Raw genomic sequence first — 15,274 nt, 5'->3', positions numbered from 1 at the left:
TGTGCATAGAGCGTCTGTAACTGAAATTGTGGTGTGTTTTTTTTAAAGGAAACTTTATGATTATTATTATTTTTGGCCGCGCCGCATGGCACGCAGGATTTTAGTTCCCTGACCAGGGACTGAACCCGTGCCCCTGCAGTGAAAGCATGCAGTCCTAACCACTGGACCACCAGGGAATTCCCTGTAATCGAATTTGTACTCAAAACTGTGCATGTGTAAATGAGCGTGTTTTGGAAGAAATGTCCACAGTCTGTATCAGTGTATCAAAGGAATTCGTTAAGTCCCAAAATACTAAGAACCAGTGGTTTTAAGTATTTCTTAAACGAGTGTTGTATGTAACTGCCTCATTTGGTTAACCAGAAAAATATAAGTATCGTGATCTTTTCCATTCTTTACAAAAGTTCAGTCAACTGATTACTGGCAGCCTGCTTCACTTAGAGGCTGCTAGATTACTCATGTTTAATAAATGTTAAATAGATAAACTAGATTAAACAACTAGGATAGATTTGCCAAGTATAATTAAAGAGGTGCAATGGTAAAATATTTACAACATCAGTGAGTATTACATGAATTTAATAACAGAAAAATGGATTCACTGATATTTAAGAATACATAGTCCCAAGATTTTTCACTTCTAAAAATCATATTTAAGTAATACATCGAGTATTTTCATAATATTTCTCATTAAAATTTAAATTACAATTTAGAAAAGCACAAAAGTTTAGGAAAAATGTTATTTTGTTTTGGTAGTTTCCTTCAAGACATCTCAATTTCCTTATTATCTAAAATTTGAAGATCAGAAAGAACAAGATAAGTTTTAAATTATGCCAATCCCTAGAGATGAGAGTTTTCTTTTGAAGGAACCTGGATATCTCGTTTCTACCAAAAGGTAAGCAGAGACAACTGTCCTCTCCTTCATGATGAACGATTTTGCACAGCACAGTTTTACCTTTAAGTCAGGAATGTTGAACTTTGAAGTAACTGCAAGATTGTTGTTCTTCGTAGTTGCCGCATGCAATTTCTCCCATGTTTGCTGACATGTTTTCTCCCCAGGAGCTGATATAAGCCAGAACTCAGTCATGTTGGTTACCAGATATTTCTTCCAAAATCAAGAGAGACTCTGAAATGTAAAACAAAACAAACCAAAAGTACATTTAATATCACTTGTTTCTAAATTACTTCAGAGTGATAAGCATAGCCTGTTGCAAAACTATCAATAATTCAACACTGGCATACAATCCTAAGCAAAGTCAAATCTACTTACCTGGATGTAAATCCATATAAATGGTAAATGGTGATTTATTTATGATACTAGGAAAAAGGGATGATAAAGACCTAATACATGAAGTACATAATTGTTTTAAATTACAAAACATCCTAAAATGGGAATTAGTCAAGAAGTGAGACTACCCAAAATATCAGCCACCAATAGTTTCATTCCACAAAAGAAGGTGGGAGAGTCACAAATTTATAGGTTTATCTTAAATTTTTAAAACATAAAACCAAAAGAGGAAGTAAAAAGACATGCATAACTCTTACCTTTGAAAAAGAATTGAATCAATGCATTTGAACAGTAGCCACCAAATAAATTTGCCACATCTGGCTTAGCAAATCCTACAAGGTCAGCCAAATTGGTGGTTAATTTTCTTCCATATTCAATCTAAGGGAATCTCCTCAATCCCTAGCATATACTTAGTGGCCATCAAACGCTTACAAATTTGCAAAAACAAAACAAAAAAAAAAACAAAAAAACTTGCCAATCAACCTTGTAAATCAGTCTCTTATTTAAAATATGACTTGGGGCGGGAGGGATGCATAATACAACACTATTGGATCTGAATTAAGAGGCTGTGGATCTCCCTTTCCAGAGTTCCATTAAGACACAACCAACCCTCTTCCACAATCTTTCTCCCTCTCCCCTTTTCCCTCTCTCCCTGACACACATGCACGCGCGTGCGCAGAGAAAAGGAAAATCCAAAACCAAATCTACTCAGAATCTAAGTAGGTAAAGCACACAAACACAGAAGAACTCATAATATAATAGTGTCATTATTTCTACTTTAATATTCTTTCATTAGAACCACCATAAACTTTCTACTACCACTGCTTGTTTAACCTTTCCTGAAATTTGGAGTCTTAGGTAGAAGATAACGATCTTACAAAGTTGTCCTGATAATCAATCAAATAATGAATGTGAAAGAACTTTGTAAATTTAAATTTCCTTTAAAATGTGAAGTATTATAGTTAATCGCAATGGACTTCCATAATTTCAAAAGGCAACTGAAATTAAAGTAATCCTACCGGGCTTCCCTGGTGGTGCAGTGGTTAAGAATCTGCCTGCCAACGCAGAAGACACGGGTTTGAGCCCTGGTCCAGGAAGATCTCACACGCTGTGGAGCAACTAAGCCCGTGGGCCACAACTACTGAGCCTGCGCTCTAGAGCCCGCAAGCCACAGCTACTGAGCCCACGTGCCACAACTACTGAAGCCCGTGCTCCTAGACCCCACGCTCTGCCACAAGAGAAGCCACTGCAATGAGAAGCCCGCGCACCACAACGAAGAGTAGCCCCCACTCTCCACGACTAGAGAAAAGCCCGCACGTAGCACTGAAGACCCAATGCAGCCAAAAATAAATAAATAAATAAATAAATAAATAAATAAATAGTTTCTAAAAAAATGTTTAAAAATAAAGTAATCCTACCAGGTCATTACACAATTGAAGGTGACCTGAACATATATGCCATTCAATATTCTTATTTTTTTCTAACTTCCATTTCAAGAGCATCTACCATGTACTAGGTACTACTCTAAATGTTTTATACGTTATTATTTCAATTAATCTTCCTAACACCTCTACGAGATACATATCATCCTCCCCACTTATAGATTTTTTTTAAATAAATTTATTTATTTATTTATTTTTGGCTGCATTGGGTCTTCATTGCTGCACACGGGCTTTCTCTAGTTGCAATGAGCGGGCTTCTCATTGCAGTGGCTTCTCTTGTTGCAGAGCACGAGCTCTAGGCGTGCGGGCTTCAGTAGCTGTGGCACACGGTCTCAGTAGCTGTGGTGCACGGGCTTAGCTGCTCCGCAGCATGTGGGATCTTCCCGGACCAGGACTCGAAGCCATGTGCCCTGTATTGGCAGGCGGGTTCTTAACCACTGCACCACCAGGGAAGTCCCCCACTTACAGATTTAAAAACATACTCAGAAAGGTTAAACTGGTGAAAATACAGATGGTGGTATTAAATGAATCTCAAGAATTGTACTCTAAGATGATTTTTTCCAACATTACTAAAAAGGCTGCACTAAGAGCTGCACTCTCTCAAATGGCCAACAAACTAAACACAGGATTAATAGTGATGGTAAGCCCAGACAAAGCACTCAGCCTGGCCAGAAAAACAGTATCTGATGACCTGCAGATCACCTCCTCTCCCTGCAAAACGGCAGGTGACAGAATCAATTGTTAAGGTCTTCCTTATGATACTGTTAAATTATCTAAACTGCAGCTTCTTCAAAGACTGTAACCATATGAGCTATTACAGTAGATGTCACTATCATACCACTTAGAGTTCTAGAAAATCTTTTTCAGCCAGCAGGTTTCCGAAGGATTTCAAGAAATATAGAAAGAGGACCATATTTCCTCATGTATAAATACCTGCCTGACTCTACTGAGCTTTCATCAGGATCAAATGAAATAATGTCATGGTAATTCTAAACAAAACTAGAGTCCCATCCTGCCTCTAAAGGCTGTTCCCAGTGTCCCACATAGGAAATATCTTGTTTATTTACTATCTTGTAAATGCCACAATTATGCATTTATCACACGATTCTGCCTCATTTTTTTCATAACATCTTTTCCTCTCCACCTGACTGGGAAATCCTGAAGCGCCAGAATCATACCTTCTTTTCTGATGCTCTAAAAACCCAGCATATACAATTCCTGCCAACAGCAGGGACTTTATGAATAAATAAGAGACTTTATGAATAAGTCCTTGCTTGTTTTATGAATAAATGAAATATAATTATAACAATGACTCTGAACCAATCAAAAAGTCTGATTAGAGAAAAAAAATAAGGGCCAAGAAAAATATTTAAATGTTTTATAAAGCTTTTTTTTAAAATTTAGTCTTTCAGAAAACAAATCCTAACCTTAGAGTAGTATATAAATTAAAAATCAGTAAAGCTGCAGATTACTAAGCCTTTGTCTTTCGTTATTTTACAGGTGAATATAGAAATATAAAAGAGAGGGATTGAGAAAGAACCTGTTGGTACTTTCGGCAAAGCCATGGCCTCAATCTTCTATCCTCTGGTCAAAGCAAACTATATAAGAGGAGTCTGATGGGAAAGACAAGCGACTTAAGTATCTAAGGATAAATGTAAGAACTGCCTATGAGAAGAGCATCAATAAGTCTTCTGCAAAATCCCTGTTTTTTTGTCCACTGTTATCCTGTCACTTAAACAAGTTACATAAAAAATTTCTCTTTGAAACTGAAGTACAAATTACGCTCAGTTCCAAAAATACCCTATCTTTGCAGATGAACATATTTGGGGGGGGAGGTCAAAAAATGAAATCCCTGTTGCTAAACACATTTCCCTTTCTGAGCCACACAGACAGTCAAAACTGGTGTCCACTGGTTATCATCTCACCAAAGGTCTGGACACCTCCACTTCCGCTGACTGCTTCAACTGACTTGTTTTTATGCCTTATTATTTCCCTTTGTTTCATCGTGTATATTGGAAGTCAGGCATAAATATAGGCAAATCATATGTTAAGCAAAAGAGAAAATGATTTAGAAGGCATTCCTCAAGACTCAGATCAAGGTTTAAGTCCCTCTCTTATATGTGTGTATACAGTTGCTCTCTGATGATCTTATTTATACTCAAGGCAATTCCAGTCTAGATGCTGAACACTATTCCAAATTGTATCTCCAGCCTAGGCTCCTCTGCTGCATCTAGAGCTGTACCCAACAAGTCTCCACAGCTGACTACAAGACATCTCCACCTGGATGTCTCCAAAAAAACCCAACATTTCTAGTCAAACTCCTAATGGCTTCCCCCAAACCTGGTCCTACTCCAGTGTTCCCTGAGTTAGCACAGTACCCCTGCAACATTAGACAACTATCAATAGAATTGTCAAATGTCATCAAGATAGCAGCCAATACTTATTGTGCACTTCTTATCTACCAGCACCAGTCAAAACACTTTACATGGATTAACTCATTTGGTATATCGCATGGATAGCAGTTACAAATGAAGAAACCAAGGCACAGAAAATGCCTCATATATTACATGAAATATATATTACAATATGTATCATGTCATATATCATGAGTGCATATATTACATGCTAAGGATGAACGTATTATATGCTCTCACAGCACCTTTTAAGTATTTCCCTGAGCAACACTTTTTATTGATGTCTTTCTACCAAATAAACTGCGCATTAGGGTAGGTGGAAACCATGATAGCTTTTGCTCACAACCGTACTCTCAGTACCTGGTACAGAGGCTGGTATGTAGAACCTCAAAAAGTATTTGTTGAATATTCTTGAATGAATAAGTAACTGTGAAGATTAAGTAAGATAATAAAGTTAAAATACCTAGCTTATAATTGGTTCGCTCCCTTCACTTCCTCCATATTTTTTAAAAAGTCAATTTCATTGAAATATAATTTATATACAATAAAATGCACCCATTACAAGAGTACAGTTTGATGAGTTTTTGACAAACATACACACCTGTATAACCACCACCAAGATCAAGATTAAGAACATTTCTGTCTTCCCAAAGCCTTCCCTCACACCCAGGCCCAGTCAATCCCTACCCTACTGCTGGCCCTGGGCAGATGCCAATCTGCTTTCTGTCACACTATAGATTCATTTGGCCCGATCTAGAATTTCATTGTAAATGGAAGTGCACGCTGCGTACTCTTTTATACCTGGCTTCTTTTGCTCAGCATGTCTGTGATATTTGGCTATGGCCTGTGTATCAGTAGCAGTTCATTCTGTTTTATTGCTTAGTGTTCCATGACATGAATGTACAATGGTTTGCTTATCCATTCACCTGTTGATAGACATTTGGATGGTTACTGGTTTGGGGCCATTAACAACAAAGGTGCTATGAATATTCCTCTACAAAGCTTTTGTGAAAATACACATTCATTTCTCTTGGATAACCATCTAGAAGTGGAATTTCTGAGTTGAATGATTAGCATATATTTAACTTTATAAGAAGCCACCAAACTGTTTTCCAAAGTAGATGTAATCTTTTATATTCTCATTAGCAAGATACACAGTTCCAAGATACACAGTTCCAGTTGTTTCACATGCCCACCAACACTTAGTGCTGTCAGCCTTTTTATTTTCAGCCATTCCAGGGGGTTGCAGGGGAATCTCACATTTCCACAATGACTACAAAGTTCAGGATCCTTTCATGTTCTTATCAACCATTTGTATATCTTCTTTTGTGAAGTTTCTATTCAAATCTTCTGTGAAATTTCTATTCAAATCTTGTGCCCAATTTTTTAAAAAGCTGCATTGATCTTACTGAGTTGTAGGAATTTTTTGTATGATCTTGATACAATTTGACAGGTGTGTGTGTGTATTTCTTACGTATTTTCTCATGTCTTGCCCTTTCTTAATGGTGCTTTGAGTAGAAGTTTTCAATTCTGATGTCCAGTTTACTGACTTTTTCTTTTATAATATATGATTTCTGACATAAGAAAAATCTGCCTACCCTCAGGGTCACAAGGATTTATCCTGTTTGGAGTTCAGAGAGATTCCTGAATCTGTGCTTATAGTTTTCAACGTTCATCCATTATTTTCTTCAAATTTCTTTCTTGCTTCTCTTTCCCTTTTTTTGAGACAAAAATGGCATGTATATTAAACCACCTGATATTGTCCCACAGGTCACTGAGCTTGCATTCACTTTTTTAAATTGTTTTCCTCTCTGGGCTTCAGTTTGGATACTTTCTTGCTACATCTTCTAGCTGGCTGACCTTTTCTTTAAAGTAATCTGTCTCATGAAGTGAATTTTTCGCTTTAGATGTATTTTTCACCTTTATAAGTTCCATCTTTTAAAACTTCTCTTTCCTCATTATGTTCATGTTTTCTGTTAAATCACTGAGCATATTTACAATTCACAACATTAGACTGTTGATCACTGGATTTTGTTTTCTTCCTTTTAAGAATGTTGTGCTTTGTTCTGATGGTTACCTTACTTGAGCTTTAGCATGCTTCATTTCAAGGCTTGTTTTTATACTTTGTTAGGCTAAGTCTAAAGCTTTACTCTAGAGCTAATGTAGCCCTTCTACTAAGATCTGACCGTCCGGGGATTCCATGGGATGCCCCAGGGATTCAATAAGGTATTCATATGCCTTCTGGCCCCATGAGCTCTGGCAACTGTCTAAAGCTCTCTAGTCATTCTTTGCCGGGCCTCCTACAGAGAGAGACTCCTTTACAGATGGTGGGTTTTCTGTCTAGCTCCCCCCTGTCAGCCAATCCAACCTGCAAATTCTAGCCAGATAAGCCTTCCCCAACTCCAAGTCTCCTCAACTCAGCAAGACCAACATGCTCTGCTTGGTCTCCTCTAAACCATGGTCCAGAGAGTGACTCCAGGCAGAAAGCCAGAGGGATTATAGAGCTCATTTCATTTGTTTCCTGTCTCTTGGTTCCTGTATTACCTCTGTTGTCCAATAACTGGAAGCAGTTTTTTCATATATTTTATCCAATTTTCTAGTTGTTTATGGTGGGAAAGCAAGTATGGTACCAGTTATTCCACGCTGGCCAGAAGCTGAAGTCTCCTCTAGTTTTGCTGTATGTATTGTTCCTGAGTTTTTGGTTTTGCTAGGGATTCGACCACAACCTCCCAACCCCTCAGCCCCATGCTTTAACATTTAAAAGAAAACAGGATTAACAACAATGAACATGAGAAATATAACAAGTCTAGGCTGAAAGAAAGACTGTAATAATACTATGTGTGGGAAGAATGCAGCACTGCTTTGGCAGTAAGGTGGAGAAATGTTCATTTCTGTTTAAAAAAAAAAAGGACAGATGTAGCTTGAATAAATGTCCTACACATATGTGTCATTAATTTTGCAAATGGATAGCATGCTCGCATGATTGATAAAATATAAATTCACTTAAAAGCATTAATAAAGATACAATAACTTGCCATCATTAATATTTCCTCAATCTAAAATAATTATATATCACAGGATAACCCAAAAAAGTTCTGTAACTTTTTTAAAAAGGGACAATTTCTAGAAGGCAGTTTGTCAATGTTAATCAAAAGCCATAAAAACGCTGACACAGCTTTAAGAAAGAAGACTATATATAGGTATAAACATTAAATTGTTAAAAAAAACTATTAAAGATTATCTCTTGGGAGTGGATTATGAATGTTCATTTTCATTCTCTCTGCATATTCGTTTCCTAATTTTTTATTAATGAATTACTACAGGTAAATGCCAAAAAAAACCCACACACTTCATTAAAAAAAAAAAAGTGGGGCAATATCCTCACACTTGAAAACACTGAAAAGTTTAGAGACCGTTAAATGGCATGGCAACAAAGAACCCTGGATATAAATACAAAAGATAAAGGCAAAGCTGGTTAGTAAAGCTGGTTAGTAGTAGCTGTGTCTGAAGTATGAGATCAAGGGTGGTAAACAGCCTTTTTAACTCACTGGGAATTTCAGTCAGAAAGAACCTAAATGCCAACTTCAGGAAGCGTAGTGTAACGGCCACAGCACTGCACTGAGAATATGAAGACTTGGAATCTAATCCCAATTCTGCATATCATTATCTGCATAAATTTCATTTGTAAAATGAGAGGACTGGATTACCATATCCAGGATCCTTTTTTGCTCCTATATTCCATGAATCTATACTGGGTAAGACCCAGGACTCTTTTTTTTTTTTTTTTCTATTTTCTTGTTAAGTCCCTCAAATAAATCAGATTATCGGACAGGTTTCAGAACCACTATAGTAAAATAGGTATTTCCATGATTATATAGTGAGTTACATAGTAAATGTTACAAGAAATGGCAAATATTCCTTAATAAGATGGCTAAATGTCATACCATCATTATCAAGAATCACGCAGTATTGTTAGTTCTATAATACAGGAATGATTTTTGTTCTATGGAGTTCAGAAACCTTAAATACATGAACCCACTTTTTGCATGCTTTCTATGGCAGCTTACAAACTTAAAAAGTGAAAAGCAATATATGAAATCACGTACAGAACAATACGAAATCTGGGTAAACTACTGCTTTGCTCAAGAAATACACAATTTTATTTCATTTATGAAGGACAGACAGAGGATTTTAATGTCCTTTGTACAAATAGGTGGTTTTGTGACCACAGTGTTAGAATCCGGATTCATTCCCAAAACTTCTTGAAAAACTTTTCCAGCACTAAAAACATTGCTCTAGGTGATAGGAGGCTGAGTTACTCACAAAAACATATGCCCCTAGTCCTGCTTCTGCTCAGAAATAAAATTCAAATCTCCCATTCTTCACAGTCATCACTACTAATGTCCTTTGTCTGAGTTTTTCTGCCTTATCTTCACAATGTTCTGACCTCCCTTTATCCATCTTTACCTCAGGCCTGCTTGTAGTCTCTTTCTTACTTGCCTCTGCTCAACAGTCCATTTTGCAGAAAGCAACCTCTCTCCTCCTATTTCAACCAACTCAAAATTCTCTTAACAAAAAGATTTCCCCAACCAAGTCCAACCATGCACCAAATCCATTCATATAATCCCAAACTATTTCTCCCTCAACCCGCATGTCCACTGAAATCCATGTAACAGACTGCATTAAAGCAGACATCTATTTTACGTTTTTTTCCACCCAAATATCTGTTTGATTGTAACTGCTTTCAAGTTAGGGTCATATCATTCATCAAATGTTTTAGGTGCTTAAATTCCCAGAACTGTGGTAAGAAGCAAAACAAAATGTACTCCCTGTCTTGAAGGAGCTTATACTTGTGTGTGTGTGGGTGTGTATGTGTGTGTAGGTCTCTACGAGTAGGTAGGTCTGTGTGTGCAGGGAAAGGTAGGAGGAAAACAATGCAGATGACAAGATAAAAAAAAAATCAAGGCAGAATACACTGGAGGCACAAGAGAAACACTAGTCAAAATTTTTAAACACTTCTATCTTGTCTGACTGCAGTAAGTATTTTTTTGTTTTTAAAGCAGTAACAACTCTTTTTCAAAATGGAAGGAAGGAAAAGAGAGAAGAAAGGAAATCCTGGGTCCAAAGCTCTGAGACTGTTTATTTCATTACTGTATTGCCCACTTATGAGAATTTAAAGGCGGTGGATTATTTTCCTACCGCAAGCGATTTGAATGTAAAATAAAAAGAGTAAAGTAGTAACTATCACAACAACACAAAAGGTGGGGACAATAAACCCAAACAGCAACTAGCATTTCTTTTGTAAATGAAGGTATGAGCCTGACCCAGGATAGGGGCAACCACAGAAAACAGTACAGCACCCCTATAAGTGCTCCAATACTTAAGTCCTTTTAATGCTTTCAAGGAACCAATATTTTAGTCTCTGAAATGCAACCACCTTTCACAGTAAATTAAATTTCTCAATAAAGGCTGAAGGTGGTGTAAATGCAAAACAACTTCCTTTTTCAGTCCTTGAAAATACCAAGTTGTTTACTAAAGTGACTTATTTCAACAAGCACAAGAAGGCATACCTCAGATATCAGTGAAATATCACATAGCCTTCCAATTGTGACACATCAACTTTTAACAGAATTGATCAGTGCAAAACATTTACCACAATCCATTCATCTTAAAAAGTTGCTACATCCTTCCCCTAGAAATTTTTAACACTATACAAATAAAGAGTAAGAATAACTGTTTCCTCTCTGAATGTTAAAATTCTAGCCTTCAAAACAGAAGCATTTTAACTGGGATTGTGGGAGGGACTTGCTCACAATAAAACTTGTTTTAAAATTTTCCAACAACAATGGGGGATTTTACCTTCCAAGAGAGACTTTCGTGATTCACACAGAAGGAAATTTTTAAATTATCAGGACACACACCTTCTTTAAATAAATCTTAACTTTTGTGTTGTTTTGTTTTCAACTGAAACTGTACCTATAAATGCTCTATAATCCTTTTAAGGATTACCTGAATTTCATGCCATAAATATACTGAAATATGAAAGACAATTTAATCTTTAATGTATTTTATAAACAACTGCCATCTTTTTATTTTACAGTTGGCTAGAAATAAATGTGTAAGAACCAAGCCTTACTTAGGCATAGATGCTGATCATAAAAACTGAAACCAGCTAGAAAGGTAACAACTCATAACACAATGTTAAAAATCTCTTTCAATTTCTGCTAAAGCAAACTGAATCGATAGGCAAGGAGGGCACTGTACCCCCATTACTAAAGGAATCATCAGAACCTTCTGAGGGCCCAGAGACTTTCTCTCTGCTACAGGCAACTCAACATTGACCCAGGGAGCAAACAATTCCTTCCATGCCAGGCAACTCCCTGATTCTACACTTACGGCTCCCAAAACGTTACTTCCCTTCTCTTTCAGGCTGTTATTTTATAACAGTGACTGGACCACAACACCATGTTTTCCACTAAAAGGTGCTGATATCTCTAAGACAATGTATTCTAGCCTGAAATTCAACAAGCCAAAGACCTAAAACAAGCTTGTCACCCCCAATTCATCACTCAAGTAAGCTTGAGATCCTGTTTCCTGGTAATGACAACCACTTATTGAATATGTGCTATGTGATTAGCACTTCAATATGCTAAGCAATTTTGTAGTTGATTCCTTCAAAGAAGATGGTATCACCAACCCCACTTGCAGATGAGAGAACAGTTAATGAAATTTCTTGCCCAAGGCCACAGAACTAGTGACTACATACATTTTACTTGCTAGTTTATTAAAACACTGCTCTTAACCTCTATATCCCCATCATCTAGTAGAGGGCCTGTCACTAACAAGCACTCAGATATGTGTCCAATAAATAAAGGATGGCACCACATGGAATGTTTCACAACCAAATGGTACCTCTCTCCACCAGGAGGAGTTTGGAAATGTCTGGGAGCATTTTAGGTTGTCCCAACGTGGGGGCCACTACCACCATTTAGCGGATGGGGACCAAACAAGGGACAGTCCTGTCCAAAATGCCAACAGCACCCACTGAGAAACACTAAACTGGTTCACAAAGAAAACCTTTCATGGTAAAGTCAATCCACCTGTTAACCAGCTTAATTTATAAATAACTTCCTATTCATGGATAGTTTGCTTAAAATATCTTAAAAGATACATCAATCTCTTTCTATAAAACACCATTTTTGCATTTACCTGCATTTTATTTTCAAGTACAGAGCTAAGGCTCCATCTTCTATCCTATGATGCAACCAAAGTACATCTCCTCCACTGCCCACAGGGCTCCTCTTGGAACTCAATAAATGTATAGCGGATTTGCTACACATTTGGAACAGGATTTTGCTTCCTTATCAAGAATACAGTTTGAATTTTCTAGTTCCAAGGTTCACTCTTGTCAAAGGGAAATTTTAGACTGCCCTGCTTCACTGCCTGAGCTATCTTTCCAAGGTCACCATGCTAACGGTTTCTACTATGTCTTCAAAACATCAGTGAAATGCGAACCGAACATGAATTAGTTTATAACTAAAATGGCATAAAATTCCACATCCAAAGGGTGAAAAAGGTTTACTCCAGCACATAGATCAGAATACATTCAAGAATAAAATTTAACTAGTAGGTATTTGGTCAAAACTGCAGCAACACCTAAACAGGCTCAAGTGCAAAAGGAAGACTGACCGCTTGGGGACTGGACCACAAGAAGATCCTTTGGCAAAGGTTTATTTTGGCATACCAGCTTTGCTCTTTAGCCAATGCAACTATTTCGCAAGCTGTGGAAATAATTACGGAATCAAATTTTTGAAGCCCAAACGTTTCTTTTTAGGTAGAGAAAACTAATGTAAATAAGGCTCTTAAGACTAATATGCCAAAAAATAAAAATGATCATTTCCTGCCCAGTTCTAAAAGCAGTATTACACTAACCACCTAGCTCTCAGCATTTACTTTAGTCAGATCCCGAGTACTGTTTCTTTAGATTTTATCTAGTCCCTGCAAGATACACCAAAAGAGAAAAAGATCCGGGAGTTCTGAGACACAAACCCGAGGCTCCGTCTTCAGCACAATTTGAGACTTGCTTGTTGCCAAAGAACCGTGATTGACAAGCTGAGCGCCTTTTGCCCACCTTGTTGCTCGTTATCTCCTCCAGCTGAACTGTAAACCGAACCGCTTCACCCAAGCTAACAGAAAAGCAGTTTTTAAAGCACTGACCACCGCTGCCAAATCCCTTTGAAGCTGTCCTACTCAAAAAAGTTCACCGAAAGTGCTGAATCAAAGATTACAGTGCACTACGAAAAACTCACCCTTCTCTCTAGATGTAATTGTGGTTAAGTACTGTGCAGGTAATCGGCAATCAGAAGATGATGGAAGTTATGCTAGACTTAGACACATCACTTGATGTCCATTTCTAGGTCCAAGGGTCTAGATAGGTCCCTAACTATACAATGAATGGCATTTTCATCTACTTTCTCTCAAAGACCTGTGAGAACAAAATAAACATGAAAGGTAATTCCTGTGACTATTGTTCAGTAAAAGATGTTCCGGAGTAGATGACAGTACCAAAGGATAAGTTTGGAAGGCCAAAACAGATCTTTGCTAAGGAGTCTCCCCTCAACCCCCAAATGATCCAGTCTCCCCTGTGTACTTCAGGACTGCTTTGGGGGTAGCTATAACTACCCTCAGTGAAGGGTGCAAACAGAATCTAACCAAACTTTCCTTCCCCTTACTCCTCTGTTTCTCAGGTGATTCAATTTGCCCGTGTGATTCTCCCCTCAAGTTCCTTTTCAGGGGTTTCTTGCCTACCCTTCCCCCATTCTAATAAAAAGTGGTTTCAGTTCTCTGGATTCTCGTTCTTTCCCCTGCCCACAAGGACCCTGCGTCCTCTCTGAGGGGCTCCTAGACCCTTTAAACTGCCACCCCCATACTCGCAAGCGCGTACACCCAGTGGAGGCTCTCGCGGTCGCTGTGACCTCACACACACCACCCCGGATCCTCATCTGGGCCACTCAGTCACCTTTCATCCCCCTCAATCAAGGGGACGAGCATTCGCTGTGACCCTCACTCCAATCCAAGGAGAAATATCCCAGACCCGCAGTGTTTATTTCTGCCTCTGCCATTGAGTACCCCCTGGGGCCCTTTCTCTTTTTCCCTCCTTCCTCTTCCCTAGAGACAGAACCTAGGCCCAAGGCGGCCACGAACCCGCACCAAGAAACCAGACACAGCCGCCCAACTGGCTCCAACGCCTCAGCCTCGGCCCCCGCGCCCGCCCCCATCCCTCCCCGGGGGCGACCGCAGCGCAAGCTTCGGCCTGGCCGGGGCTCCCCAGCCGATGTAGCCATCGCTCACTGACCCAGGGAAGTGTCAAACGAGGAAGTGGCAGCAGTAACAGGTACAGAGGTGTACAGCCTGGCAGACGTTAACGGCTCAGCGCTCCATCCCTACCCGACCTAAGCTCCGGCCTCACGGCTTCCTGGACCCCAGAGCCCACGAAACAAGTCACGTGCCAGCCGGAGCAGTCAGCTGACCGCGGCGCGCGCCGCTCCGCCTACGCGCGCGCCACCGCGCAGCCGCCGCGGCCGAGCCATCGGAAGAGGGGAGAGGAGGGGAGCGGTGGGGAGGGGTGGGGAGGGTCGGGGAGGGTCGGGGAGGGGTGGGGAGGGTCGGGGAGGGGTGGGGAGGGGAGGGGCGGGGAGGGGAGGGGCGGGCCTGGGAGGCTCCCGGGGGATCCAAGGAGACCCGGGAGTCGCTGCTGGCGGCCGCTGTTCCGCGATCGGGTAGGGTTTCTGCCACCATCCCTAAGGTTATCCCACTTCTTAAGGTTTCTGCAGTTTGGAATTTGTCTCCAGCCCCTACACAGGCTTCTCCACTCGGGGTTTTCTTCGGACAGCCCGGTTTTCTGAGTAATATCCTTAATAGTTCACTTCGGCCGCTGATTCACCTTTTCCTTCCAGTCCATTTCAGGTTAATTCCATAAATGTTCATGGAGCATTTACTGTGCGATAGTGACTGTGCGAATTTTCTTAGGATTATCTGCTGGCGTGAATCACTCCTTGCAGGAGAGAGCCTGTTATCTAGTTCAGGGGTATGTGAAGCGTGTGATAAACATCATAAATAGTTGGCACCACATTAGA

The 15,274-nt window shown here is 39.5% G+C and overlaps 1 protein-coding gene across 3 annotated transcripts in view; it reads right to left on the bottom strand.

Moving 5' to 3' along the window:
• ATP6V1C1 (ATPase H+ transporting V1 subunit C1) overlaps positions 1-14,658 on the bottom strand; it is a 38,044-nt gene extending 23,386 nt beyond the window's left edge. Inside the window, exons 1-3 of one of the 3 annotated variants that reach the window (XM_068525854.1) lie at positions 14,494-14,655; positions 13,448-13,623; positions 950-1,120 (exon numbers count right to left, since the gene is read on the bottom strand). In XM_068525854.1, coding sequence (XP_068381955.1) covers positions 950-1,081 — 132 coding nt within the window. In that variant the 5' untranslated portion in view covers positions 1,082-1,120; positions 13,448-13,623; positions 14,494-14,655. Of the gene's footprint in view, positions 1-949; positions 1,121-1,539; positions 1,615-13,447; positions 13,624-14,493 lie in introns of all 3 variants that reach the window. The other 2 variants (XM_068525853.1, XM_068525852.1) reach the window with 2 other exon arrangements.
• Between the last annotated feature and the right edge of the window lie 616 nt (positions 14,659-15,274).

Source organism: Eschrichtius robustus, chromosome 17 (assembly GCF_028021215.1).
Source record: "Eschrichtius robustus isolate mEscRob2 chromosome 17, mEscRob2.pri, whole genome shotgun sequence".
NCBI lineage: Eukaryota > Metazoa > Chordata > Mammalia > Artiodactyla > Eschrichtiidae > Eschrichtius > Eschrichtius robustus.
Note: the sequence above shows the minus strand (reverse complement) of the source record. Positions and strands in the feature narration are given on the sequence as shown.